Source organism: Rhincodon typus, chromosome 14 (assembly GCF_021869965.1).
Source record: "Rhincodon typus isolate 14 chromosome 14, sRhiTyp1.1, whole genome shotgun sequence".
NCBI lineage: Eukaryota > Metazoa > Chordata > Chondrichthyes > Orectolobiformes > Rhincodontidae > Rhincodon > Rhincodon typus.
The window spans coordinates 2,998,630-3,025,072 of record NC_063345.1 but is presented as its reverse complement, the minus strand read 5'-3'; the positions used below and the strand labels follow the sequence as shown (position 1 = coordinate 3,025,072).

General features: G+C 44.3%; 1 protein-coding gene across 1 annotated transcript; it reads left to right on the top strand.

The window, feature by feature from the left end:
- The first annotated feature begins 1 nt into the window (after position 1).
- Positions 2-24,399, top strand: LOC125484850 (guanine nucleotide exchange factor DBS-like). The gene is made up of 9 exons (XM_048605254.1): positions 2-23; positions 289-427; positions 518-587; positions 675-767; positions 6,072-6,164; positions 12,124-12,249; positions 16,665-16,886; positions 21,567-21,659; positions 24,256-24,399. The coding sequence occupies exons 1-9, from the start codon at positions 2-4 to the stop codon at positions 24,397-24,399; spliced, it is 1,002 nt and encodes a 333-aa protein (XP_048461211.1).
- Positions 24,400-26,443: the final 2,044 nt, after the last annotated feature.

The following is a 26,443-nucleotide window of genomic DNA, read 5'->3' as shown; positions in this document are numbered from 1 at the left end:
AATGAAGGTAGTTGGAGGTTTTTGTGAGAGATGCGTTAGGTGTAAACTTGAGGTTGGTCAGACAAATATTTGGTTGCAACTTCTTCATCAACCCCACTCTTATCACAAAAATACAACAGTTACCAAATTAAAAGCTGCCAACTTCCAGGAGTGTTAGAAATCACTGTGTGACCTCCAAAGGCAAATTGGAGTTTGAGATATTAGTTGTCAGAACTGAAATAAAATTTGGCCATTGACTGGATAGAGCTGATGTTACCTCTGCTTCATATCTCCATATATTGGCTCAAGTTGATTTTCTGTGTACTTTTCAGGGTTACAAAATGGAGATGGACAATCCGATGATGATATCTCTTATGCCTGCTTTATTGGAGAACCAGAAGGAGATATTATTTGGGAATATGTCAGAGATCTATGATTTTCACAGCAGGTATAAATCAGACACACTGTGCTCTCTGTAGATTGCAGTAGATGTTTTTGGATGAAAGTTGCCTTTGTTAATAGCTCATATCTTCCTCAGGATTTTTCTTAATGACCTCCAGAACTGCATCGAGATGCCAGAGAAAGTAGGAGTCTGCTTCCTTCAGAGGGTATGAACTTTCTGCTCTTTAGACTGACATTTATATTAATTGCATCTGATGGTGTTTCATGTCAGTATTTCTCACTCTGATCTTTAGAGGGACAATTTCCAAATGTATGTGAAATACTGTCAGAACAAGCCACGCTCAGAACATCTTTGGAGACAGTGCTCAGACTGCCCTTTCTTTCAGGTAATAGCTTTTTCAAAAATGTTGATCCAAAATGATATTATGAATCTCCCCTCCCCCAACCGCATCCCAAAACCCGTCCAGCTCGTCCCCGCCTCCCTAACCTGTCCTTCCTCCCACCTATCCCCTCCTCCTACCTCAAGCCCCACCCCCATCTCCTACCTACTAACCTCATCCCGCCCCCTTGACCTGTCCGTCCTCCCTGGACTGACTTATCCCCTCCCTAACTCCCCACCTACACTCACCTTTACTGGCTCCATCCCCGCCTCTTTGACCTGTCCGTCTCCTCTCCACCTATCCTCTCCTCTATCCATCTTCTATCTGCCTCCCCCTCTCTCCCTATTTATTTCAGAACCCCCTTCCCCTCCCCCATTTCTGATGAAGGGTCTAGGCCCGAAACATCAGCTTTCCTGCTCCTCTGATGCTGCTTGGCCTGCTGTGTTCATCCAGCTCTACACCTTGTTATCTCTTATGAATCAAATGGTTGGGTTTTTTTATGAGTCGCAGGAATATAGAGACTTGGGGGCTTTGTGTACACCAATCTTTAAAAGGGGCAGAACAAGCTGAGAAAGTTATTCATGAAACATAGAAACTAGGAGCAGGAGTAGGCCATTCTGCTCTTTGAGTCTGCTCCGCCATTCAATAAGATCACGGCTGATCATCCAACTCAGTCCCCTTTTGCCACATTCTCCCCAAACCCTTTTGATCCCTTTAGCCCTAAGAACTACATCTCCTCCTTCCTGGAAACATCCAATGTTTTGGCCTTAACTGCTTATTGTAACGAAGAAGTCCACAGGCTCACCACTCCCTGAGCAAAGAAATTTTTCCTTAATCTCACTCCTAAGTACCCACACCGTATCCTCAGACTGTGATCACTGGTTCTGGAATCTCCAGTCTTGAGAAACATCCTTCCTTCATTTTCCCTGTCAACCTGGTTAGAGTTTTACAGGTTTCTATGATATTCCCCCATCATTTTTCTAAACTCCGGTGAATATAATCCTAAGTGATCCAGTCTCTCATCATACATTAGTTCTGCCATCCCAGGAATCAGTCTGATAAACCTTTTGTTACACTCCCTCCGTCACCAGAACATCCTTCCTCAGATAAGGAGACCGAAACTGCATGCAATACTCTAGGGGTGGTCTCACCAAGGCCCTGTGCAATTGCAGCAAGACATCCCTGCTCCTGTACTCAAATCTCCAACATACTATTTGCCTTCTTCACCAACTGCTGCATATGTATGCTTACCTCCAGTAAATGGTGTACAAGGATACCCAGGTCTTGCTGCACCTCCTCCTTCCTCAAACCATCACCATTCAGATAATAAGCAAATTAGCCTTGACCACATCAACAGAGGAGCAAAGTGCAAAACAGAAAGGTAATGCAAAACTGGTGGATTGGCCAGGCAATGCTGGCGTACTGGGTTCAACTCTAGGCACCATCACTTCAAAGGAATGCTAATGCTTTGGAAAGGTGTGGAACAAATTTACAAGAGGGATGGGAACTTTGGCTCTGTGGAGAATCTGGTGATTTCTTTTCTGAGAACAGGGAAAGTTAAGGCAAGATTTTAAAAATCTTTTCAAAGCATGAAGGGTTTTGATAGAGGGAATAGATGGAAGCAGTTTCGAGTGGCAGGAGTGACTGTAAGCAGAGGATACAGATTGAAGGTAATTGGCCAAAGGGGAAATGATGCCTATTCATTTTATGCAGTCAGCGTGATCTTGAAGCTATGACTTGAAAAGAGTGAGATGGGTTTCTGACTCTTGCTAGCATTGTGCAACCGAGGTGACAGTGGTAATCCAGAGGCCTGTAGGATCAATAGGTTCTAACCTCAGTGCAACCTCTACCATCTACAAGGACAAGGGCAGCAGATACATGGGAACACCTTCCCCTGCAAGTTCCCCTCCAAGTCACTCACCATCCTGATTTGGAAATATATTGCCGTTCCTTCACTGTTGCTGGGTCAAAATCCTGGAAATCCCACCTTAAAAACAGCAGTTCAAAGAGACGCCTGCCTCCACCTTAAGGGGCAATTAGGGATGGGTGGCAAATGCTGGCCCAGCCAACGATGACCACATCCCGTGAAAGAGCAAGGAAGCAATGCTGTTTGTGGGAACTTGCTGTGCACAAATGGGCTGCTCTGGTTCCTGTGGGAGAGTCTAGGACCAGAGGGCATCACCTGAGAATAAGCGGCCGCACATATGAAACAGTTGAGAAGGAATTTCTTCTCTCCGATGGGGGTGTGATATCTGGCAGGTTGCTGCAACACTCCCCATTCTGCTCCCTTCAAGCCTTGCTGAAGGTACACAGAGTAATGTATCAAAGTTCACTGTCGATACAAAGCTAACTAGGAAGAAGACAATATGAAATAGGAGCATATGTAGGCCACTCGGCCCCTCATCAGCATGCCCTGCCTTTCAAACACCAGAAAGCAAGAATACGACATTAAGGTAGAGGATCAGCCATGATCTTATTGAATGGCAGAGCAGGTTTGAAGGGCCGAATGGCCTACTACTGCTCCTGGTTTTCATTTCTATATTTCAACAAAATCATGGCTGATCTGTCCCAGGCTTCAAATACCCTTTAGTGCCAGCTCGGTCTAGCTGCCAAATCCCTGTATTTCAAAAAATCGATCTACCTCCCACAAATGTCAGTGTGAAAATGACATTGAGAGGCTCCAAAGAGAGAGACTCCAATTAGGAATGTGGGTAACAGTGTGGAAAACCAATTATGCTGAGCGGAAGTGTGAGCTTATTCCCTTTAGTAATAAAAATAGAAAGACAGAAAACTCATTAAAAAGCATAAAACTTTTAAATACAAACAGGTAAATGGCAGTAGATGTTTGGGACTGTCTTCCAGGATTGGCAGTGAATGCTGGATCAGTTGTTAACTTTAAATCTGAGATAGATAGATTTTTATTCGGCAAAGGTATTAAGAGATATGGGCTAAAGCCAGGTTTATGGAGTTAGGACAAAGAATACTACAGCAGAGGATCAGGCCCTTTGGCCCACTAAGCCTGCGCTGACACATAACACTTTTCTGAATGTAAAACCTTTTGCCTCTATGCTGTCTGTATCCCCCTATTCCCTGCCTATTCATGTATCTGTCAAGATCCCTCTTAAACATTGCTATTGTACCTGTTTCTACCACCTCCTGTAGCAGCATATTCCAGGCACCTACCACCCTCTGTTTAAAAAAAAACTCACCTCTCACATCCCCTTTAAACTTACCCCCCTTTACCTTAAACCTGTGTCCCCTAGTAATTAACATCTGTACCCTGGGAGAAAAACTCCGACTATCCATTCTATTTATGCCTGTCATAATTTTGTAAACTTCTATCAGGTTGCCCCCTCAGCCTCCAACTCTCAAGTGAAAACAAACAGAGTTTGTCCACTCTCTCCTCATAGCTAGTATCCTGCAAACCAGGAAATATCTTGATAAACCTTTCCTGTACCTTCTCCAAAGCCTTCATATCCATCTTGGAGTGCGGTGACCAGAACTGTGCACAATATTCCAAATGTGGCCTGACTAAATTTCAAGACAACAAGGTGTAGAGCTGGATGAACACAACAGGCCAAGCAGCATCATAGGAGCAGGAAGGCTGACGTTTCGGTGGCCTGCTGTGTTCATCCAGCTCTACACCTTGTTGTCTCGGATTCTCCAGCATCTGCGGTTCCTACTATCTCTGACTAAAGTTCAATACAGCTGCAAAATGACTTGCCAATGTTTATACTCTGGATCCAGACCAATGAAGGCAAGCATGCCATATGCCTTCTTGATCACCACTAGGCCACAGATCAGCCATGATCCCATTGAAAGGTGGAGTACGACGGCTGAATGGCCTAGTCCTGTTTCTGTGTAAATGCTGGAGAAACTCAGCACCTGTGAAGAGAAAAACAGAGTTAACGTTTTGAGTCCAGTGTGACTCTTCATTGCAACTTAAATGTTGACATTCAGAGAAACTTGCATGTACTCGTACAAGGAATGCAAAATGTTTGCTTGCATTCCAGCAAATACTGAGGAAATAAACAGAATGTTGGCTTCACTGTAAGGGGGTTGGAATACAGGAAGGGGGAGTCTGATCTGCAAGTTTAGCTGTTAGCATTTATGACCTTCGTATTTAAAAATGGTATCGTAGCACCAGAAGTGGGACAGTGAGGGTTTCTGGATAAGACGTTTATCGTCGATTAGAGACTGAGCAATTTGAGCCTATGTTCCCTGGGGTTTAGAAGAAGAGAGGTGATCTCACCGAAACATCGACAGATTTTTAATCAGGGAGGGAATCAAGGGTTATGGGGAAATGGAAGGAAAGTGGAGCTGAGGCTAATTAGATCAGCCATGATCTCATTGAATGGTGGAGCCGGCTCAATGGGCTGAATGGCCTACTTCTGCTTCTATGTTTTAAAGAATTGTAGTCTAAACAGACAAGATACTGATGTGATGGATACTGCGCCCCCCCGGGCTGGTGAGTCCAGAGCCTCAGATTAAGGGTTGATAGAAACAGGGGATTTAGGAGGCAGGAACAGGCCCTTTGAGCCTGATCTGCTATTTAATAAGATCATGGCTGATGTGATTGAGGTCTAAACTGTACTTACCTCTCTGTCACCATAACCCTGGACTCCCTGAGAGCAGGTAAATTTTATTCATTCACAGGATGAGGGACATTGCTGGCCAGGCAGCATTCATTGCCCATCCCTAATTGCCTAGTGTCAGCCACATTGCTGTGGGTCTGGAGTCACATGTAGGCCAGAACGGTAGTTCTTTTCCCCCTTCCCCCAAAGGGGATTAGTGAATCAGATGGGTTTTACCCCAACAATGGATTCATGGTCATCATTAGATTGTTAATTCCACATATTTATTGAATTCAAGTTCCATCATCTGCTGTTGTGGGATTTGAACCTAGGTCCCCAGAACATTATCTGGGTCTCTGGATTACCAGTCCAGCGATAATACCACTAGGCCATCGCCTCCCACAACTGTCTTTATTCGGAGAGTAAAGTACCTTTAGAATTGTCTAACCCAAAGGGCTTTGAGTGCTCTACCATTGATGATATTCAGGGCTATGATAGTTTTGATCTCTCAGGGAATCAAGAGATGTGGGGAATGAGCAAAAGAAGTGAGTTGGGATACGAGAGCAGACATGGAGGAGCAGGCTTGAGGGCTGAATGGTCTATTCCCGCTCCCATTTCTTACATTCATACATATAAGCTGCTGTGATGATCAGCTCACATCGAATTCAGAGTTGCTTGGTGCTTTTTCTCGGAGCCGATATTATAATCTCTTCCTAACTTGTGTGCTCTTTACCAGGAATGTCAACGTAAACTGGATCATAAACTTGGACTGGACTCATACTTACTGAAACCCATTCAACGGTTAACAAAGTACCAGCTGTTACTGAAGGTATGTCACCCAGCTGTTGCTGCAGAGCCACAGCAGATTTCACAGCCATGCTCGCCCTGCTCTGAGACTTACATTTCTGTAGTACCCTTCCCACCCTCCAGCTCTACCACTGTGCATTTCAATCAAGTAAGTATTTTTGTTTGTGAAGGATAGTTGCTATCAATGTTTAAGAAATGCAGCTACCATCAAACTCCCACAAACAACACTGTGACAACAGCTAGATAATCTGTTTCCAGAGATGCAAAGATTAAATACTGTGCATTGCCAGGGATCGGAAATAAAAACCGAAAGTGCTGGAGAAACTCAGCAGGTAAGGCAACGTCAGTGAGAGAGAAACATGGTTAATGTTTCAGGTCAATGGCCCTTTATCAGAACTGGAAGAATCTAGGAATGCTCCAGGAAGCTGGAAAGATCACACTTTCCATTTCCAATAATTGTCTGGTTCCTCTTTAAAGAAGTTACAGACAACTCCGACCAGAATGTTGTGAATGAATTTGCCCAGGTGTCCCACAATACTAAAGCAGGCAAATCAATATGAACACAAGCCGATACTGAAGCAAAATATTCCCACTTTAATTAGGAGCAAAATTACAATAATCTTTAATACTAAACATACTATCCCTAATTCTGTTTGGCTCCTTAAGGTTACAATACTTTCCGAGTCTCTTGTAGACTCACTTGGCCACTCTCTCCGTGGCTGTGTGTCTGGGTCTGTGAAACTGCTTTCTTCCTCTGTCTCTCCGATGGTCGACTGGTTTCTGCCTCTTGCCATGCTGTTCTCCTCAGAAGGCCTCAGACGATTCCAGAGACTGTGAGAGTGGTTCCAAGAGGGAGGTCTGCAGGTGAACCCATGTTTTATACCTTTTAGATGGTTTTCTGGAACTTCCTATAGTTGATTGATTGATTGACTTATTTATTGTCACGTGTACCGAAATACAGTGAAAAGTTGTTTACGAGCAGTTCAGGCAGATCATAGTAAGCAAAGGATGTACAGATCAAATTGGACAAGAGGCATACAGGTTACATTGCACAGGGCGTGCATTAGGCGAGATCAGCATTAGCAAGATCAACATTATTTGAGGCTAGAGAGTCCATTCATCAGTCTGATAACGGCTGGGAAGAAGCTGTTCCTGAACCTGCTCGTGTGTGTGTTCAGGTTTCTGTATCTACTGCCTGATGGAAGAGGTTGTAGAAGATCATTTTCGGGGTGCGATGAGTCCTTGATGTTCTGGCCAATCAGGAGATACATTTAATAGTTTGAAACAAGAGGCAATCAGTTAGACGGCTACTGTAGTTTCTTTGTGTAGCAGGACCCAGTGCCTTTCTGTCATGGCTGTCCTTTGTTTGGTGGATAAGTTGTTGGGGGTGTCTGTCTGGAATAACTGTTGCCTTTTACATTATGATAATGTCGTTAACATCTGGTTGTTGTGTTTGCAATGTGTCTGGTGTGTAGGTTTTGTGATTTCAGAGTTTCATTTGGCCAATATATCCAGCATCCTTTACTGTTTGGCCAAGTTAGCAATCTATCTGTGTGTTAACAGCCAGGAAACTGCCTAATGATGAAAGGTTATTGACCTTTCAGTGTGATCTACTGGTTGTGAAATACTTGGCATCTGATGAGCACTGTACTTCCTTTAGCTGGAAGTGTTTGCATTTGGAGGGGATGTTCAGCCACAGCGAACTTCCTATGCACAATTCTGGACACTGGACACACTTTAAAGGAGAGCAGAGAGCTCTGTGGCTCCCTGATCACGATCCGTCTCTCAAACAAGACCAGCCAAAATGAAAAACTCAACTCCTTGTCTGAGGGCTGTTTGTGAGATCTTGCTGCGTGCAACTTAGCTGTATGTCTTTCTATGTGAAAGCCTTGGAGAAATTTCAGCAAGACCTATGATGAAGTACTTGAAAAATGTGGCAATGTTCCAATGTCTACAAGGGGATTCTTTCTTAAAATATAACCTCAAAACTAAACATCATTCGAAAGGGAAAGCAGGATTTTTGTGAGAGTTTACATGAATTATGCTGTCCACCATCTTAACCTTTTTTCTCTTAATTCACTCAACTTTTATTTGAAATTTTGTAAAACTATTACGTTATATACTGTTGTAACTAAGAGAGCAGAATAATTTCACACAAGCATGTTTCTTCACTGTTATTTGCAACTGTGCCTAACTCTCAGTAAACAGTAAAAGTTACCAGTTTCATTTGTCCATCAGGACAGCTGCCTTCTCCCTTCGCTAATACTTTAAGTTTTGGCGTGTTTCTGCTCTGTTCTGTGCCTCCTCTCTCTTTTCCTTCTCCCAGTCAAACTGCACTGTCTTATAAAGTGGTTTAATAGAGGAGCTCATGTCTAAGAGTAAGGGCCTGAGAAACTGATGTTACAACGCACTTGTAGAATCATACCATATGGAAGTAGGCCATTCAGACCATTGAGTTTACACTGACCCTCCAAAAAGTATCCCACCAAGACCCCCTACCCTTTCCACCACATTTACAATTCTTTGGGCTATGAGAGAAAACCCATGCAGACAGGGAGAGAATGTGCAAACTCCACCCCCCCAGACAGTCACCCAAGGGTGGAATTGAACCTGGGTCCCTGATATTGTGAGGTAGCAGTGCTAACCACTGAGCCACCATGCTGCCCCAGGACTTGGGAAAGGATTTTCAAGCTCCTCCACTTTTAGTGTCACCATAAAAGTTAATGATTTAATCAAAGCACACAAAGTCCCCAATTAATGTCCAAGATGGCAGCGGTGGAGTAGCAGCTTTCTACTTCTACTGCTTTTATTTTCTTTTTATCTTTTTCTTTCTTTAAAGTCTTTTACCTTTTCACCTTGTTTGCAACGGCATCAGCAAGAGTGGGCCTTCGACAGAACGGCAGATGAAGATGGTGGGCATGGGCCTGGGGATCAAAGAACAGACAACAATACAGCACAGGAACAGGCCCTTCGGCCCTCCAAGCCTGCACCAACACATTTTGTCCTTCCACACCAAAACTGTCTTCACTTACAGGATCCATATCCCTCTGTTCCCCTTGTCCAGGTATTTCTTAAACGCTGCTATTGTGTCTGCTTCCACCACCTCCTCTGGCAGCACGTTCCAGACACTCATCACCCTTTGTGTGAAAAACTTGCCTTGCACATCTCTTTTAAACTTCCCCCCTTGCACCTTGAACCTGTGCCCCCTAGTAATTGCCCCCTCCACCCTAGGAAAAAGCCACATACTTTCCACTCTATCCATACCATTCGCAATCTTATAAATTTCTATCAGGTCACTCCTCAACCTCCTGTGTTCCAGTGAAAACAAACCCAGTCTATCCAACCTTTCTTCACAGATAAAATCCCCCATACTGGGCAACATCCTGGTAAACCTTTTCTGTACTGTTTCCAAAGCATCCACATTCTTCTGGTAGTGTGGTGACCAGAACTGTACACAATATTCCAAGTGTGGCCTAACTAAAGTTCTATAAAGCTGCAGTATTACTTGTCTCTCCTTATACTGAATGGCCCTTCCAATGAAGGTAAGCATGCCATAAGCCCTTTTTACTACCTTATATACCTGCACTGCTACCTTCAGTGATCTGTGGACCTGCTCACCCAGATCCCTCTGCATATCAGTACTCTTAAGGGTTTTGCCATTCACTGTATAATTTTCATCTGCATGTGACCTTCCAAAATGCATCACCTCACATTTGTCTGGATTAAACTCCATCTGCCATTTTTCTGCCCATGCCTCCAACTGATCTGTATACTGCTGTATCCTCTGACAATTCTCCTCACTATCCACAACTCCACCAATCTTTATATCATCTACAAACTTACTAATTAGACCGGTTACATTTTCCTCCAAATCTTTCATGTAGATCACAAACAGCAGAGGTCCCAGCACTGATCCCTGTGGAATACCACTAGTCAAAGCCCTCCGTTGCGAAAAGCATCTTTCCACTGCTAACCTCTGTCTCCTATGACTAAGCCAGTTCTGTATCCATCTTGCCAGGTCAACCCTGTTACCACATGACTTCACCTTTTGTACCAGTCTACCATGAGGGTACTTGTCAAAGGCTTTGCTGAAGTACATGTAGACAATATCGACTGCTTTTTTCTCGTCAATCATCTTCATTACCTCCTTAAAAAACTTGATCAAGTTATTAAAGCATGACCTCCCCGCACAAATCCATGCTGTCTATCACTAGTAAGTCCATTTGCTTCTCAATGTGTATAGATCTTGTCCCTGAGAACCTTTTCCAATAATTTCCTGACTGAGTCCGAGTAAATGATGAAGGAGGAAGCGTCCAGTGATGGCAGCAGCAACACCAGATCGAGGCAAGTGTGGTCTCCTGATGAGTGAGTGGTGAGCAGGCTCTAAGCTTAACCCTTGTGTCCAGACTCGAAGGCTGAGCCGAGGCTCCAGGTCCACGGCTAGGCCTGGACAGCAGCGAGTATAGACCAATGCAGGACCCTGCAGCACTGGCAGAGGCTACATTGGCGAGATGGTCCCAGGGCAAACTCACTGCAGCACTGGCATTAGATGGAGGTGCAATGGCACCTGAGAATGGCGACTCTATCTTCCAGCAGCAGCAGTGCAGTGAAGTGCGGTCACAGCAGTGTTGTCGGTTTAGCAGCATGGACTCGAGGATCAGGGTGTTGAAGCCTGGATCCAGGCCCAGGGCTGACCTGGAAGCGGGAGCTGGTCCAAACTATAAACCAAAGACCATAAGATGAACTTTATTGCTTTATTTTTCTGGCTCTATATCCTGTGTTTCGGTTTATATTCTGTGTTTCGGTTTATTTTCTGTGTTTTAAGATGGCACTGGAGAGTGGTAATACTAAACAACACATTTCATTTTCTGAAGAAGGGTCTAGGCCTGAAACGTCAGCCTTCCTGCTCCTCTGATGCTGCTTGGCCTGCTGTGTTTATCCAGCTCTACACCTTGTTATAACACATTTCACTGTATTTGTAATAAACACACATGACAATAAATAAATGGAAGCAAATGATAGGATCAGGTGAATAAAAAAACCCTGTCTAATTTCCTGACAAAACAGTACATCCTAATCACAAGTAAACAGCTATGAACTATCAACACAAAGCTCTACTAGTTACAACTCTAACCGAGTAAAAACCCCAGCATAAGATACCCACAGACATAGACAAAAAAAGTTGCTTTTATGGATGAAAATGAAAGCATTTTGGATCCACAGTCCACGGGGTTTGTTGGGAAGTTCCTTTTGGCTTGACCGGATTTGCTTCTCTTCACTTTCCTTTCTCCAGGTTCCTGACCTTCTTTGCAGGAGGCACTGAGCAATTGATGCACAGACTGTGAAGTCTCTTAGTTACTGGTTAGTGGCAACAGCTTACGGCAACTGGTGGGAGAAAATAACTAGCTTTCTCCATGTTTAAGATACTTTTATTGCAGAGGGAGAGACACTCGCACACAGTCTGTCCTTCCAGTAATCCAAAGGCTTTCTAGCTGTATTGTTTATACCCACAAGCAGTTCAGCTACCCAGGAACCAATCAGTGATTTGTCAGTAGGCATTGTGGCATCCGTGATAGGTCACAATTGGACAAAACCGAATCAGCTACTTGTTCCCAGTCAAATCACTCTCAGCATACATTCCTCTGGTGCCGTGCCATCCACAAACATCATCCAGCCTCCCAAGCTCCCAACTGTTTGAAAAAAGCAGCTGTGTAAATACCACACACAATGAGTTTCAGTAAATTGTTCTTGAAAGTGCAGCATTTCCTTCCACACTCCTTGCTTTTAAAACATCTTTTTTATTAACATTGTTAGTCCACAATCAAAATGATGCAGTCTTAACCCTGATAACATATGAACGTAGATGATTCTCTGCTCTTTCATGGAAGCACCAACCATCCAGAAACACGCTGTCAAGTGTAACTCATTGAGCTAATGGCATATTTCTCTGAAGTAATTTGCAAATTGCTGTCTCCTGGCAGGAATTATTGAAGTTCAGCAGTAATGGCGATGGAACCCAGGAGTTACAGGAAGCTCTCACAGCCATGTTGAACTTACTGAAGTCAGTGAATGACTCCATGCACCAAATTGCTATCACAGGATATAACGTGAGTGCCTCTTTGGGAAGGAGTGACCTACCCTTAATATCAATTAATCAAATAACATTCATTTATTCCAATATTTTTGAGCTGGTGCATGCTAATTTCTGTTTTTGTTTACGATATCTCATGTTAATTCAGCCCTGGTGGATTTTTAGATATGGTAGCATACTCGTCAAATTATTGGACTAGTAATCTAAAGATCTGGACTAATAATTTGCTGGGAAATTTATATTCAATTAAATAGACCTGGAATTAAAAAGCAACTTTCAGTAACTGTAATGATGATACTACTGGATTGTTGTAAAAACCCATTTGGATCACTAATATCCATCAGAGAAGGAAACTGCAAACCTTTTACACGTCTATTCCCCACCACGAGGGTCTTAGGACACTCCGCTTCTTCCTAGAGCAAAGACCTGAACCGTCCCCACCCACCACCACCCTCCTCCGCTTGGCCAAGCTCGTCCTCACCCTCAACAACTTCTCTTTTAACTCCTCTCATTTTCTTCAGGTAAGAGGTGTTGCCATGGGTACCCGCATGGGCCCTAGTTATGCCTGTCTCTTCGTGGGGTACGTGGAACGTTCCTTGTTCCAGTCCTATTCCAGACCCCACCCACCACTTTTACTCCAATACATCAATGATATCATCAGTGCTGCTTCCTCTCTCATTCGGAATTGGAAAAATTAATTGATTTCGCCTCCAATTTCCACCCCGCCCTCACTTTCACCTGGTCTATCTCTGACTCCTCCCTTCCCTACCTTGACATTTCTGTTGCCATTTCTGGGGATAGACTGGCCACTAATATCCATTACAAACCCACTGACTCCCACAGCTACCTGGACTGTACATCCTCACACCCTGCCTCCTATAAAGACTCCATCCCATTCTCTCAGTTCCACCATCTCCGTCGCATATGTTCAGATGAGGCCAACTTCGACAAGGGAGCCTCTGAAATGTCCACCTTCTTCCTCAACCAGGGATTCCCCAGCTCTGTTGTCGACAGGGCCCTCAACCGGGTCCGACCCATCTCCTGCACTTCCGCCCTCACCCCATCCCACCAGCATCCACATCCAAAACAAAAACAAAGTTTCTGGAAAAGCTCAGCAGGTCTGGCAGCATCTGTGAAGGAAAAAACAGAGTTAATGTTTTGCATCTGGTGACCCTTCCTCAGAACAGGTCCATTCTGAACATGAACACATCCAGAAGATCATCAGATGCCATTTCTGCCACTTCCAACGAGATGCCACCACCAGACACATATTCCTCTCTTCTCCCTTGTCTGCCTTCCTCAGGGACCATTCCCTCCAGGACACGCTCGTCCACACTTCCTCCATCTCCAACACCCCCCACAGCCCTATGGCACCTTCCCCTGTAACTGGCGAAGGTGCAACACCTGCCCATTTACCACCTCCCTCCCCACTATCCAAGGGCCCAAACATACCTTCCAGGTGAAGTAACACTTCACCTGCACTTCCCACAACCTAGTCTACTGCATTCGCTGTTCACAATGTGGTCTCCTCTACATTGGTGAAACAAAGCGTAGACTGGGTGACCGCTTCGCAGAATATCTATGTTCTGCTTGCAAAAAAGAACCTGAACTACCTGTTGCCTGCCACTATAACACACCACCCTATTCCCTGGCCAACATCTCTGTCTCTGGCTTGCTGCAGTGCTCCTGCGAAGCTCAGCACAAGCATGAAGAAAAACACCTCATTTTCCACTTGGGGATCCTGCAGCCCTCTGGACTCAATATCGAGTTCAATAATTTTAGGGCCTAAACTGTCCCATATCCCAGCCCCATACCCCACACACCAAGCCTTGTTATCACATAGCCTTACATTACACACTTCCTATTGTTAGTCATTAACAGTCCCCATTCCCCTCCCCCTTTTCTGATGAAGGGTCTAGGCCCGAAACGTCAGCCTTCCTGCTCCTATGATGCTGCTTGGCCTGCTGTGTTCATCCAGCCCTGCACCTTGTTGTCTCCAGCATCTGCAGTTCCTACTATCCCTCCCATTAACAGCTATTCATCCTCTCAGCCAGATCGTTATCAACTCCTTTATCCAACTGTTCTTCTCTCTCTTTTGGCTGTATCCTATTGTTTAATCCATACCCTATCCCACTCTCGCTATCTTCTGCATATAAACTGACATGTTCCCAGCCACCATCATTTCTGAGGAAGGGTCACCGGACCCGAAACATTAAATCTGATTTTTTCTTCACAGATGCTGCCAGACCTGCTGAGCTTTTCCAGCAACTTCTGTTTTTGTTCCTGATTTACAGCATCCACAGTTCTTTTGGTTTTTAACTGCCATCCTTACCTGGTCTGGCCTATATGTGACTCCAGGCCCACAGCAATGTGGTTGACTGTTAACTGCCCTCTGGGCAATTAGGGATGGGCAATAAACGCTGGCCTGGCCAATGATGCCCACATCCTGCGATTGAATAAAAAAAGTCACACTTCTTTTGGGTCTTAAGGTATTTTTAGGATTTAAGGCTTTTCGTCTGTGTTGACTTCTGGATTTCTGCCTCTCAAGAGTTAGAGTGGCTTATTCATCTGTCTGTAGGGTCCAGTACTTTTCTTAATTCGTCCTTTGCTATTCCCCTTGAGAAGGTGGTGATGAGCCACCTCCTTGAACCACTATGTGTAGGGAGACCCACAGTGCTGTTGATGAGGGATGTGGTGCCAGTTAGTCGAGCAGCTTTGTCCTGGATTGTGTAGAGCTTCTTGAGTGTCATTGGAGCTGTACCCATCCAGGCAAGTGGGGAGTCCACCATCATATTCCTGCCTCGTGCCTTGTAGATGGTAGACAGGCTTTGGGGAGTCATGAGGTGAGTCACACATTGCAGGATTCCTAGTCTCTGACCTGCTCTTGTAGCTACTATGGTTATATTGGCTAGTCCAGTTCAGTTTCGGGTCAATGGTAACCCCCCGGATGTTAATCACGGAGGATTTAACGATGGAGATGCCATTGAATGTCAAGGGGCGATAATTAGATTGTCTCTTGTTGGAGATGGTCATTGCCCAACATTTGTATGGCATGAATGTTACTTGCCACTTGTCGTCTCAAGCCTGGATATTGTCCAGGTCTTGTTGCATTTGGATATGGGGTGTTTCAGTATCTGACGAGTTATGAATGATGTTGGACATTATGCAATCATTCATGAAAATCCCCACTCCTGACCTTGTAATGAAGGGAAGGTCATTAATGAAGCAGCTGAAGATAGTTGGGCTGAGGACACTAGCCTGAGGAACTCCTGCAGAGATGACCTGGAGCTGAAATGTCTGACCTCCAACAACCACAGCCATCTTCCTGTGTGCCAGGAGTGACTCTAACCAGCAGAGAGTTTGCCCCATTGATTTTAGTTTTCCTAGGGGCTCCTTAAATTTGGCCATACTTGGTTGGGCGCATTCTGATTTTAAGGGCTGTCACTCTCACCTCACCTGGAATTCACCTCTTTTGTCCATGTTTGAACCAAGGCTGCAATGAGATCAGAAGCTGAATAAGGCATAATTTGAGAGCACTGTCAATGACCTATACCATCACTTCACTGGTGATCGAGAGTGGACTAGGGCTGGATTACTATTGGAATGTTGTCAGGGCCCTTAGCATTTACAGTATCCAGTGCTTCCAACTATTTCTTGCTATCAAGTGGACTGAATCGAATTGGCCTAAGTCTGGCATCTGTAATGTTGGGGATCACTGGAGGAGGCCAAGATGGATCACTTATGGCTAAATATTATTGCCTTTGTTTTGACACTGATGTGCTGGGCTCTTCCATCATTGAGGATGGGGATAAATGTGGAGCCTCCGCCTTCGGTGAACTGTTTAAAATCGCCACTAACATTCACAACTGGATGTGGCAGGACTGCAGAGCTTAGATCTGATCCATTGGTTGTGGGATCACTTAGCTCTGTTTATTGCTTACTGCTTATGCTATTTGGCACGCTAGGAGTACTATGTTGCAGCTTCACCAAGGGGTTAGTACCTCATGTCTAGCTATGCCTAGTACTGTCCATGGCCCTCCTGCACTCTCCACTGAACGAAGATTGGTGCCCAGCCGATGGTAATGGCAAGGTGGGGAATACGCTAAGATATTTTTGTGAAGGGTATGAATTGAGTAAAAGAGATAAGAGACATAAACACTGCAGGGGCACCTTCAGCAAATGATCTGCAGTGATTCCAGATAGCAGTGAACCACCACCTTAAGGGCAGTTAGGGATGGGCAAGAAATATGGGACCTTCTAGTGTCAGATCAAGAATGCACTTTTCTAAAAAAAGAGACACTTGAAAAGTATCTCTGAAATGCTCATCATGACTGTGAAACGTGTAAATTTTATATTGATTATTAATTAATTTTGTTAATATTATACAGTGGAGTCTAAACAGAAGAATGATTTAAAGGTTTTGATTGACAGGGTGACCTGGAAGAATTTGGTCCACTTTTGATGCAGGGCTCTTTCAACATCTGGATCAACCACAAGAAAGGTCCCACCAAGATGAAGGACCTTGCTCGCTTCAAACCCATGCAGCGCCATCTCTTCCTTCACGAGACTGCCCTTCTATTCTGTAAGAAGCGGGAGGAGCATGGAGAAGGTTATGACAAAGCACCTTCTTACAGTTTCAAACATTTCTTAAAAGTAAGACAGAGGATCTGACTGTTTGCTGTTGTGTCATTGTTCTTGTGGTAAATTCAGTGTTCCTGTGCCCCCAGGTGGCTATTTCATGCAAGGGTTCTTTTGTGAGAGAGCCCCAGCTCTAGCCCATTCCCTGGCTATTTTTGTAGAGCTTCATAGAATCCCTACATTGTGGAAGCAGGCCATTTGGCCCATTGAATCTGCACTGCCCCTCCAAAGAGCATCCCACCCAGACCCAGCCCCAGCCCCAGCCCCAGCCCCCACCCCTATCCCTGCATCTCTCAAGGCTACTCCATCCAGCTGGCACATCCTAGGCAGTTTAGCATGGCCAATCTACCTAACCTGTACATCTTTGGATCGTGGGAGGAAATGCACACAGATACAGGGAGAATGTGCAAACTGCACCCAAGGCTGGAATCGAACCCAGGTCCCTAACACTGTGAAACAGCAGTGCTCATCACTAAGCCACTGTGCCAGCCCTATATCTCCATCTACCGCTTCCTCCAAACCAACATGACCCGTAGGACAGAGCACTGGCAGCCCACTGGTCATTTGGTGCCTGCGGGGAATTGATTATTCACAGGACTGGTTCAATGCCTTCAGTTCTTCCTCTCCACAGAGTTCATGTGCACTGTTACTTTCACAGCTCACAAACCATGGAGCATGGACGATGTGATTCTTAAAGGGTTTGGTGGTGATTGAATGGGTAAAGATCTTGTCTGTCAGTTAGAAGTTCATGTGTTCAAGCCCCACTCCAAAGATTTGAGCAATGTAATCCACACCCACACACCCAATGCTAATACTGAAGGAGTGCTATGGGGCAGAGGGTGAATATGGAGAGTCAAACCAAAGCCTAGTCTGCCCTCATGTGGATGGAAGAGATTCCATGACCCTATTGGAACAAGCATAGGGGAGCTTTCCCCTCAGTCCTAGCCAATATTTATCACCCCCTGCATGTCCTGTGAGCCATGATTTCATTGCTGCTCATGTAATTGGTCTGCATGCATATTGGCTGCCGTGTTTCTCTATGTTATGACTTTGACAACATGTTCAAATGTATTTCGCTGACTGTGAAGCACTTTTGGATTCCATAATCAGCTGCTTCGTGTTGCAACTAGATTTTAATTCGGCAAGAATGCAATTGGGCTTTTCTTTTGGGAATGTGAGGGCAAGGAAGGGAAACGTTCCTGTCAGGAAGAGTATTGGCCGAGATTTTGTGGTCATTAGTGAAACAAGTTCACTGAGCCAGAATCAAGTTGCCCACAGGATCCAGTCATCCAGTTGAGTGATTTCCCCCGAGCTAACAGTTGGTACCAAGTCAGTGGGGTCTCCAGGTCTGCCACAGGATTGATGGCATCAAACAGAGTAAACCAACAATTATCACAGGACAGACAAAGTAGGCCCCTTCTTTTAACCACCTTTATGCTGTGTATATTCCTATAAACAAGTCTGAAGTTTCCTTTTACATTAGTTTTCAGTCTCTTACATACTCCCACTTTGCTTCATGTTTTTTGTCTTTGTACTCCCAGTCTGAAAATTCTGTCTTCACCCTGGTTCTCAATAGTGTTTTGAACCTGACATCTGAATATAAAATACATGCCTTTTTTTAACCTTAATTCCTATCTCCCTTGTCATTCCACATGCTCTGGATTCGTTTGCCTGACCTTTCCCTTTCACGGGAGTAATTTTTAACTGTGCGCAGACTATCTCTTTGAACATATTGTTCCACTACTGCCAACCTTTGGATCTGGGCTGGTTAATTTGGAGCCATTCATATCCAGTTTCATCAAAGCTGGTCAGGACAAAAGTAATTTACACCAAGTTTCATCATTAACAGGAAAATAACTTTTTTGTAAACAATCTTATTCCTTGACAAATGGCAGAGAAAAATGCCCCCCCCCCCCCACACCATCCACTATGCAACTTAAACAATTTTCCTTTAAAACCCCAAACATATACACATTCGTCCACGGGAAAGACAGGCAAAAGGCAGACATTTGACACAAACATTATGGTTGGAAAATATAGAACTATAGAAAATAAAATTCTGAAGATCAAAAATCCAGATCACAAGGTGGAGCATTATTTCTGACTTTTTTTTTTAAAGTTTTAACGAGGATGACCCACTGTTGTCTATAGGTTGATGGTCAGTCTTTGATTGATCATGTGGACCTAAATCTCTTTTCATGTCAGAAATCTTTCTTTTAAACATTGTTTTATTTGCTCTTTTCACCCACACCAAGATGGCGAGAGGGATGTTTGTGTTTGCCAGGTCTCAATTATTTTGGCTACACAATTCTCACAAGTCTGTAGCAAACTGTAGCTTGACCAATCTGTCAGGCAGTCTTTCCTTAATTCAGTAACTCTTGGTGCCACTCAATAGTGTAACTCTCCCACTGCTCCAAAAGCAATGCTGTTTTGTACAGCTGAAAACGAACGCCACATTTTATTTAATTTGCAAAACAGTTCTGGTATTTTCGCAATATAACAGTATCCAACATCAATTAATTTTATTCCCAAAAAGGGAAAATATTTGTGGCCCCTTACAGCAGGACTAATGATTCCATAACCATCGGAACAGATTTAGGCTCTGAAGTTCTGCCACATCCAGCTATGAATCTTGGTGGACAATTAAACCAGCCGGAAATGGAAGAGGATCCACAAATATCCCCATCCTTAATGACGGTGGAGCCCAGAACATTAATGCAAAGAAAAAGGCTGAATAAGTCGCAACAATATTTAGCCAGAAATGCCAAGTGGATGATCCATCTTGGCTTTCTGAAGTGGTCTCAAGCATTACAGATACCAGATATGAGGTGGCACGGTGGCTCAGGGGTTAGCACTGCTGCCTCACAGCGCCAGGGACCCGGGTTCGATTCCACCCTTGGGTGACTGTCTCTGTGGAGTTTGCACATTCTCCCCATGTCTGCATGGGTTTCCTCCCACAGTCCAAAGGTGTGCACTTTAGGGTGGATTGGCTGTGCTAAATTGCCTGTAGTGTTCAGGAATGGGTAGACTAGGGGGATGGGCCTGGGTGGGATGCTCTGAGGTTTGGTGGGGACTTGTTGGGCCAAAAGGCCTGTTTCCACACTGTAGGGATTCTGTTATCTTCTATGATCAGTCTTCACCCAATTTGATTCACTCCATATGATATGAAAATGGGTTGGAGATACTGGCTACTGCAAAGGCTATGGGCCCTGACAACATTCTGGCAATAGTACTGAAGACTTGTGCTCCAGAACCTGCTTCTCCCCTAGCCAAGCTGTCCCAGTACTGGCATCTACCCAACAGTGGGGAAAATTGCCCAGGTATATTCTGTACACAAAACGTGGGACAAATCCAACCCAACCAATTACCCCCCCTCCCACCCATTAGTCTACAGGACTTGTGATTGGATTAAGATTAAAAAAACTAAAATCACAAGATAAAACAACTTTGGAAAATGTTGTTTCATTTTATTACGATGCAGGAACTTGTCATTTACCAAATAAAAGAAATCTTTTCAGTGCTAATATGGGTGAACAGTAATTATGGAGTTAATATATCTGTAACATTCAACAAGGTGTAATATTTTCAGGATTTCTTTAGTGTAAAGTGAAAGTTTCCATCAATTAATTGATGTATAGATTCCCCTTTGTTTCCTGCCAATGGTGGGGAGGTGAGGTCACCATGGCTAATCCCAACCTCAGTTCCACATTTCCACCTACCCATGATAACCTTTCACCCCCTTGTTTACCAGAAACCTATCTACCTCTGTCTTACAAATATGTAAAGGCCGCGCTTCTCCCCCAACCCGCAGTTGATGAAGTGAGTTTCTAAACCTCACAGCAATTGCTACCCTCCTCTGTGAATGTGCAGATATCAGATATCAGTTTCAGTGAAGTGATGACAGTGAGTGCAGATGGATTCACCATGGAATCAGTGTCAACATTGTCAGTTTAATAATCCTGACTCAGAGCAAGAGAGCACTAACCTTTTGCGAATGCTTCTGATAATTATTGACCCATTGTTGTTACACTTACGTAGGAACATACGAACATAAGTAGGCCATCCAGCCTTCAAACGTGTTCTGCCTTTCAGTGAGATCATAGTTGATCTGTGGCCTAACTCCATGTATTTGCCTTTGGCCCATGTCCCTTAATACCTTGCCTTAACAAAAAAAAATTGACCTCAGATATAAAATTAACAAGTGATCCTGCATCCACTGCCATTTGTGGAAGAGAGTCCTAAACATCTGCCACCCTTTGTTAAGTGCTTCATAACATCTCTCCTGAACGGTCTGGCCCTAATTCTCAGACTACACCCCTAGTTCTAGAACCCCCAGTCAGTGGAAATAGTTATTCTACTCTGTCTTTTCCTGTTAATATCTTGAAGACATTGATCAAATCACCCCTTAAACTTCTACATTCTAGAGAAAACTGGTCTAATTTGTATGATATCTTCATAACTTAAGCCCTGTAGTCCAGATATTATTCTTGTAAACCTACGCTGTACTCCCTCCAAGGCCAGTATAGCCTTCCTAACATGTGGTGCCGAGATGGCCTCATGGTATTCCAAGAGGCATCTGACCAGGAATTTTGTAGAGTTGCATATTTCAAAGATACTGCTTACAAATCTAATGCTGTGACTTGCAGCTGAGAGAAGACTGGAGGAACTTAATATTTCTTGTGTTTCATTTGTCAGATGAGTGCTGTTGGGATCACGGAGAATGTTAAAGGAGATCGGCGGAAGTTTGAAGTCTGGAATAGCGGCCGCGAAGAAGTGTATCTCATTCAAGTGAGTTTGTTACAGTCGGAATTCACTGAATGGGTTTGTGAGATTAGACTTGCTTCTAACTACAGGGCTCAACCACTCCTTCTTTTAAAAATATGCTTGCAATGTAGGCATGCATGACAAAGCAAACTTATTGCTTGTCCCTAGTTGCTCTTGCAAAGGTAGTGGGTGAGCTGCCTTCTTGAACCGCTGCAGTACATGTGCTGTAGGTTGACCCACAATGCCTTTTAGGGAGAGAATTCCGGGATTTTGACCCAGCGACAGTGAAGGAACAGCGATATATTTTCAAGTCAGGATGGTGAGTATCTTGGAGGGGAACTTGCAGGGGTTGGTGTTCCCAAGACCTTCCAGATGGAAGTGGTTGGAGCTTGAGAGGTGCTGTCACTTGATACTTGTTGAGTTTCTGGAATCTATCTTGCATTTAGATCCACTGACAGCATTTGAAGGATGAAAGTATATTTGCTGTTGCTTTTCAAACTCAAATCGAGCTTGAGAATCCAGCTGGTAATGTCTCCTTAGAAGTCTTTATGGGCCAGATTCTAATATGTATCCATAACGGGGTTTCATCATTATTCCTTCACTTTGGTTTAGCCTTCTCACCCATTCCCCAGGAGGGGAACTGATGGCCTAAAGGTTTGGTTGCTAGACTACTAATCCAGAGACCCGGGAAAAGCTCTGGGAACCATGGGTTCAAATCCCGTCATGGCAGATAATGGAATTTGAATTCAGTAAAGAATTTGGAATTAAGAGTCTAATGTTGACCATCAAACTGTTGTTGATTATCTTGGGGGAGAAAAAAAGTACATCTAGTTCACTAATGTTCTTTAGGGAAGGAAACTGCCATCCTTACCTGGTCTGGCCTACATGTGACTCCAGACCTACAGCAATATGGTTGACTCTTAACTGCCCTCTGGGAAGGGCAATTAGGGATGGGCAATAAATGCCTAACCAGTGATGCCCTCATCCTGTTAATGAATTTTGATGATAGAACTCAGGCCTTCTCTCCAGACATTGCCTATCAGTAATTGTAAGGGGCATTGAAGCTGCCTTGTGTGGAGAGTTCCCACATTCCTGGGGTGCAGATAGATGGCAGTCCTGGTGACACATTGCATAGAAGCAGTAGTGGAACCAATGTGAGATCAAGGCCTGGACTGTGGCCTGAAGTCCCCAACTGGAAACAATTCTCCGTGAAAAAATGTTTGCTCATTTTCAAAGCTGGTGGAGAGAGAGGGAGAGAGTCGGAGGTGGTGGGGCCAGGCACACTGTCGTACTTTCTCACGCAGTCTAGCTGTATGCAGCCTCCCTTGCCAGCCAAGCAGCCTTGCTCATGGTACCATCACTTAACATTGAAATGCAACGTTCCCCTGACTCCAAGGACATCAGCAGAGGTTTGCAGTGGATCACCTGGATCACTGAATCTGGGAGATACATGTCATGGATTCCCAGGGACGATGTGTTAAAAACAGGTTCAGATCCTCCAGATACAGCCTCCAATGTCACTGTCCTTCATTGACTGACCACTGCTTATTACCATCGTCTTAATTTACCTTCTCTGGAACAAACCCAGGTTTTAGTATTGCTGGAAATGTTGACATTTATTGACCATTGCTCAGTGCCCTAACTGGATGGTGATTAGACCATCTCCAAATTGTTGGGAAAGCCAATTTTAAAAAAGCAGTAATATTTGGAAATGAATGTTCTGGTCATTCTAGAGCACTGTTTTGAGGAATGCAAAACAAATCAAACCAGTATGAGTCATTCACAAGTTTTACTAATCTTTTTTTCCTTCCGGTATGAAATTCTTTACAATGACTTGATGCAACAAAGTGCCTTGCTAGGCCTGTTAGATTGGAGTTGCCCATGTAGATGTAAATCTAACATTATAAATAGACCCAGATCAACAGGTTTCTTTCTCTAAGATCTCTTAGGATCTTTCCCTAAGACTGGCTCTAAGACAGTGAGTCAGTCGGGTTTTTACTAGCACCCAACAGCTTCAGGGTCACTCATACTGAGACCAGCTCTGTGTTGTCACATGGAAATTCTCAATCTGTAATCAGACTCTTTGTAGCCTATTGTGGTTGGCAGCGTCACCTGGGCTTTCAATTCAAGAATACAGAGGAATTAGGAAGGTGCACGTTTCTCTCAGTAGATAGATTGATCAATTTGCCTGTTACCCACACTCTAAGCCATAACAAAGAGCAGCTACTGACCGTGCTTCATGTTCCAGTGATGGACTCAGATACATAATGGGGACTCCTTCCTGTGTCCTTAGCGCTGATGTCAGGATACTCTGAGTAAAATTCCCGACTCTGTGAAGTTGGGGAGAATGACGCTGGGAGTTGGCTGGATAGAAGGCAACAAAAATGCTCCTCTGCCCACCCCAGTCAATTAGAGGGGCTGAAGGGAGTGGGGCATATCACAAACCACTCTTTCACAATGGCTGCCCAAATCAGTACTAGCTCCTCCTTTCCCATCAATGGCAGTGTGTCAGAGCGTGTGTTTGACATGGCTGTATTTCAAATCTAAAGAACCTACATCTTCAGGAGCAGGTTTAAAGTGATTTACACAGTGAAGAACGATCCGCTCTGTTTCTCCTCAGGCTCCATCGGTGGAAGTTAAGATGGCCTGGTTGTGTGAGATGAGGAAAGTGCTAACAAATCAACAGAGGCTTCTCCGAGGTATTTTGCTGCTTTGTGCTGATGTTAGTTCTAGAAAATTCTTTCACAATGATGTTGAAAAATGAACGCTTAGCCAAAGGCTTTATCTAACTGTGCAATAGTATGAGAAACTCCAACTGTGGAAAGTGATTTCTCAATTACCTGTAGTGTTACAAACTGTGTGAATCTGGACTGTGCAAAGTTTGGCTCAATGCAGGCTGGTCATTTGAAATCGGGCTTCAAATGGACAATCTTCTTGATGTAGAATCATATTCTCAGAGGAAGGCCATTCAGCCCATTGTACCTGAGCTGGCTCTTTGAAAGAGCTATCCCAATTCATCCCACTCACTGGCTCCCTCCCACATTTCTGGAAACCTTTCCCTTCGGGTGTATATCCAATTATTTTTCTCCAGTTCTCTTCAATAACCCTTTCAGGCAGCACATTCTAGATCAGAACAGAAAAGAGAACTCTCCTCAGCCATTCGATGTCCAGCATTTCCCAATGGAACAAAGCTAATTCGGAGCACTAATGGACCACCATGTCTTCAAGTTGCCTCGAGTCATTACGAAATAATTCCAGACCTCATCCAATCTATGCAGTGACAGCTTTTATCAAATAAGTTGTATGTGTGACTTAACTTGGGTGTGAGTTCCCTGCAAACCAGGGAGAGCAGATGTCTGTTATTCCTCCCTGGATGAGTCAGCAGATGTCTCCAACTCTTTAGCCTCACTGTGTAAGATTATCCAAGTACAACACGTGGTCAGAAAGTGGGACAATGTGTTGGCCTTGAAGGAGCAGATCACCAGTTTACCAGAATGATAGCAGGGCTCAGCAGGTCAGGGTGGCACAGTGGCTCAGTTGTTAGTCCTGCAGCATCATAGCACCAGGGACCTGGGTTCAATTCCACCTTCAGGCTGTGTGGAGCTTTCACGTTCTCCCCGTGTCTGCGTGGGTTTCCTCTGGATGCTCTGGTTTTCTCCCATAGTCCAAGGATGTACAGGTTAGGTGAATTGGCCTTGCTAAATTGCCCATAGTGTCCAGGGGTATGCGGGCTAGGTGGGGAAGCCATGGGAAATGCAGAGTTACAAGGATTAGATAAAGGGATGAGTGTGGGTGGGATGCTCTTCAGAGGGTCAGTGTGGACCAGAAGGGCAGAATGGCTTGCTTTCACGCTGTAGGGATTCTATGAACATTGAACAATGCAGTGCAGGAACGGGCTCTTTGGCCCACCTTGTCTGTGCTGACCATGATGCCATTCTAAACTAATCCCAGCTGCCTGCATGTGGTCCATATCACTTTGTTCCCTCCCCATTTATGTGTCTGTCCAAATGCCTCTTAAACCTCGCTAGTGTGTCTGCTTCTACCACCTCCCCCGGCAGCACGTTCCACGCACCTCTCTGTTAAAAACATTCCCTTGCACATCTCCTTTAAACTGATTCCCCCTCACCTTAAGCTTATAACACCTACTCAAAAATTTCAAAGAACTGCAGATGCTGTAAGTCAGAGACAAAACTAGAAATAGCTGGAAATGGTCAGCAGGTCTGGTAGTATCTGTGGGGAGAAATCAGAGTTAATGTTTCAGGTCAAGTGACCCTTCCTGAAAACTGCAGGTCTGAGGAAGGGTCACTTGACCTGAAATGTTAACTCTGATTTCTCTCCACAGATGCTGCCAGACTTGCTGACCTTTACCAGCAGTTTCTATTTTTGTCTCTGACTTATAGCATCTGCATTTCTTTTGGTTTTTGGTAGCTATCCAGTGATTATCCCAATGGTAGTATTAGTGAGTAATAATGAGAAAACAATAGATTACTGGCAGTCTCGTGGGATTTGTAAATTCTAGCTCTCACAACTTTGAGAGATTGGCTGTGAGGTGATTCCAGTTCTGATCTATAATTGTACAGTCCTGTTCCTGTCAGCTTGGTTTCCTAATGACATTGTCAGTATGCTTCATAAACTAGACACAGAGCCATATCTGAGGTTTCTCTTGCACTTCCGAGATGTAATCTTAGTTTCCTGTTTCCAAAGTAACTTTAGCTTCAAAATTTGGATTCACACACCAGAACTGCCTTCGCTGAGAGAAGTCTGCTCTCATCAATCATCATGTTCAATGAGAGATAGTAGGAACTGCA

What these genes read in the sequence shown, in the direction of transcription:
- LOC125484850 (XM_048605254.1), top strand. Translation starts at nt 2, where the DNA reads ATGAAGGTAGTTGGAGGTTTTT. An exon ending in CAGACTGCCCTTTCTTTCAG is followed by an intron (nt 768 to 6,071) that starts GTAATAGCTTTT and finishes GCTCTTTACCAG; the next exon opens with GAATGTCAACGTAAACTGGA. An exon ending in GTTTCAAACATTTCTTAAAA is followed by an intron (nt 16,887 to 21,566) that starts GTAAGACAGAGG and finishes TTCATTTGTCAG; the next exon opens with ATGAGTGCTGTTGGGATCAC.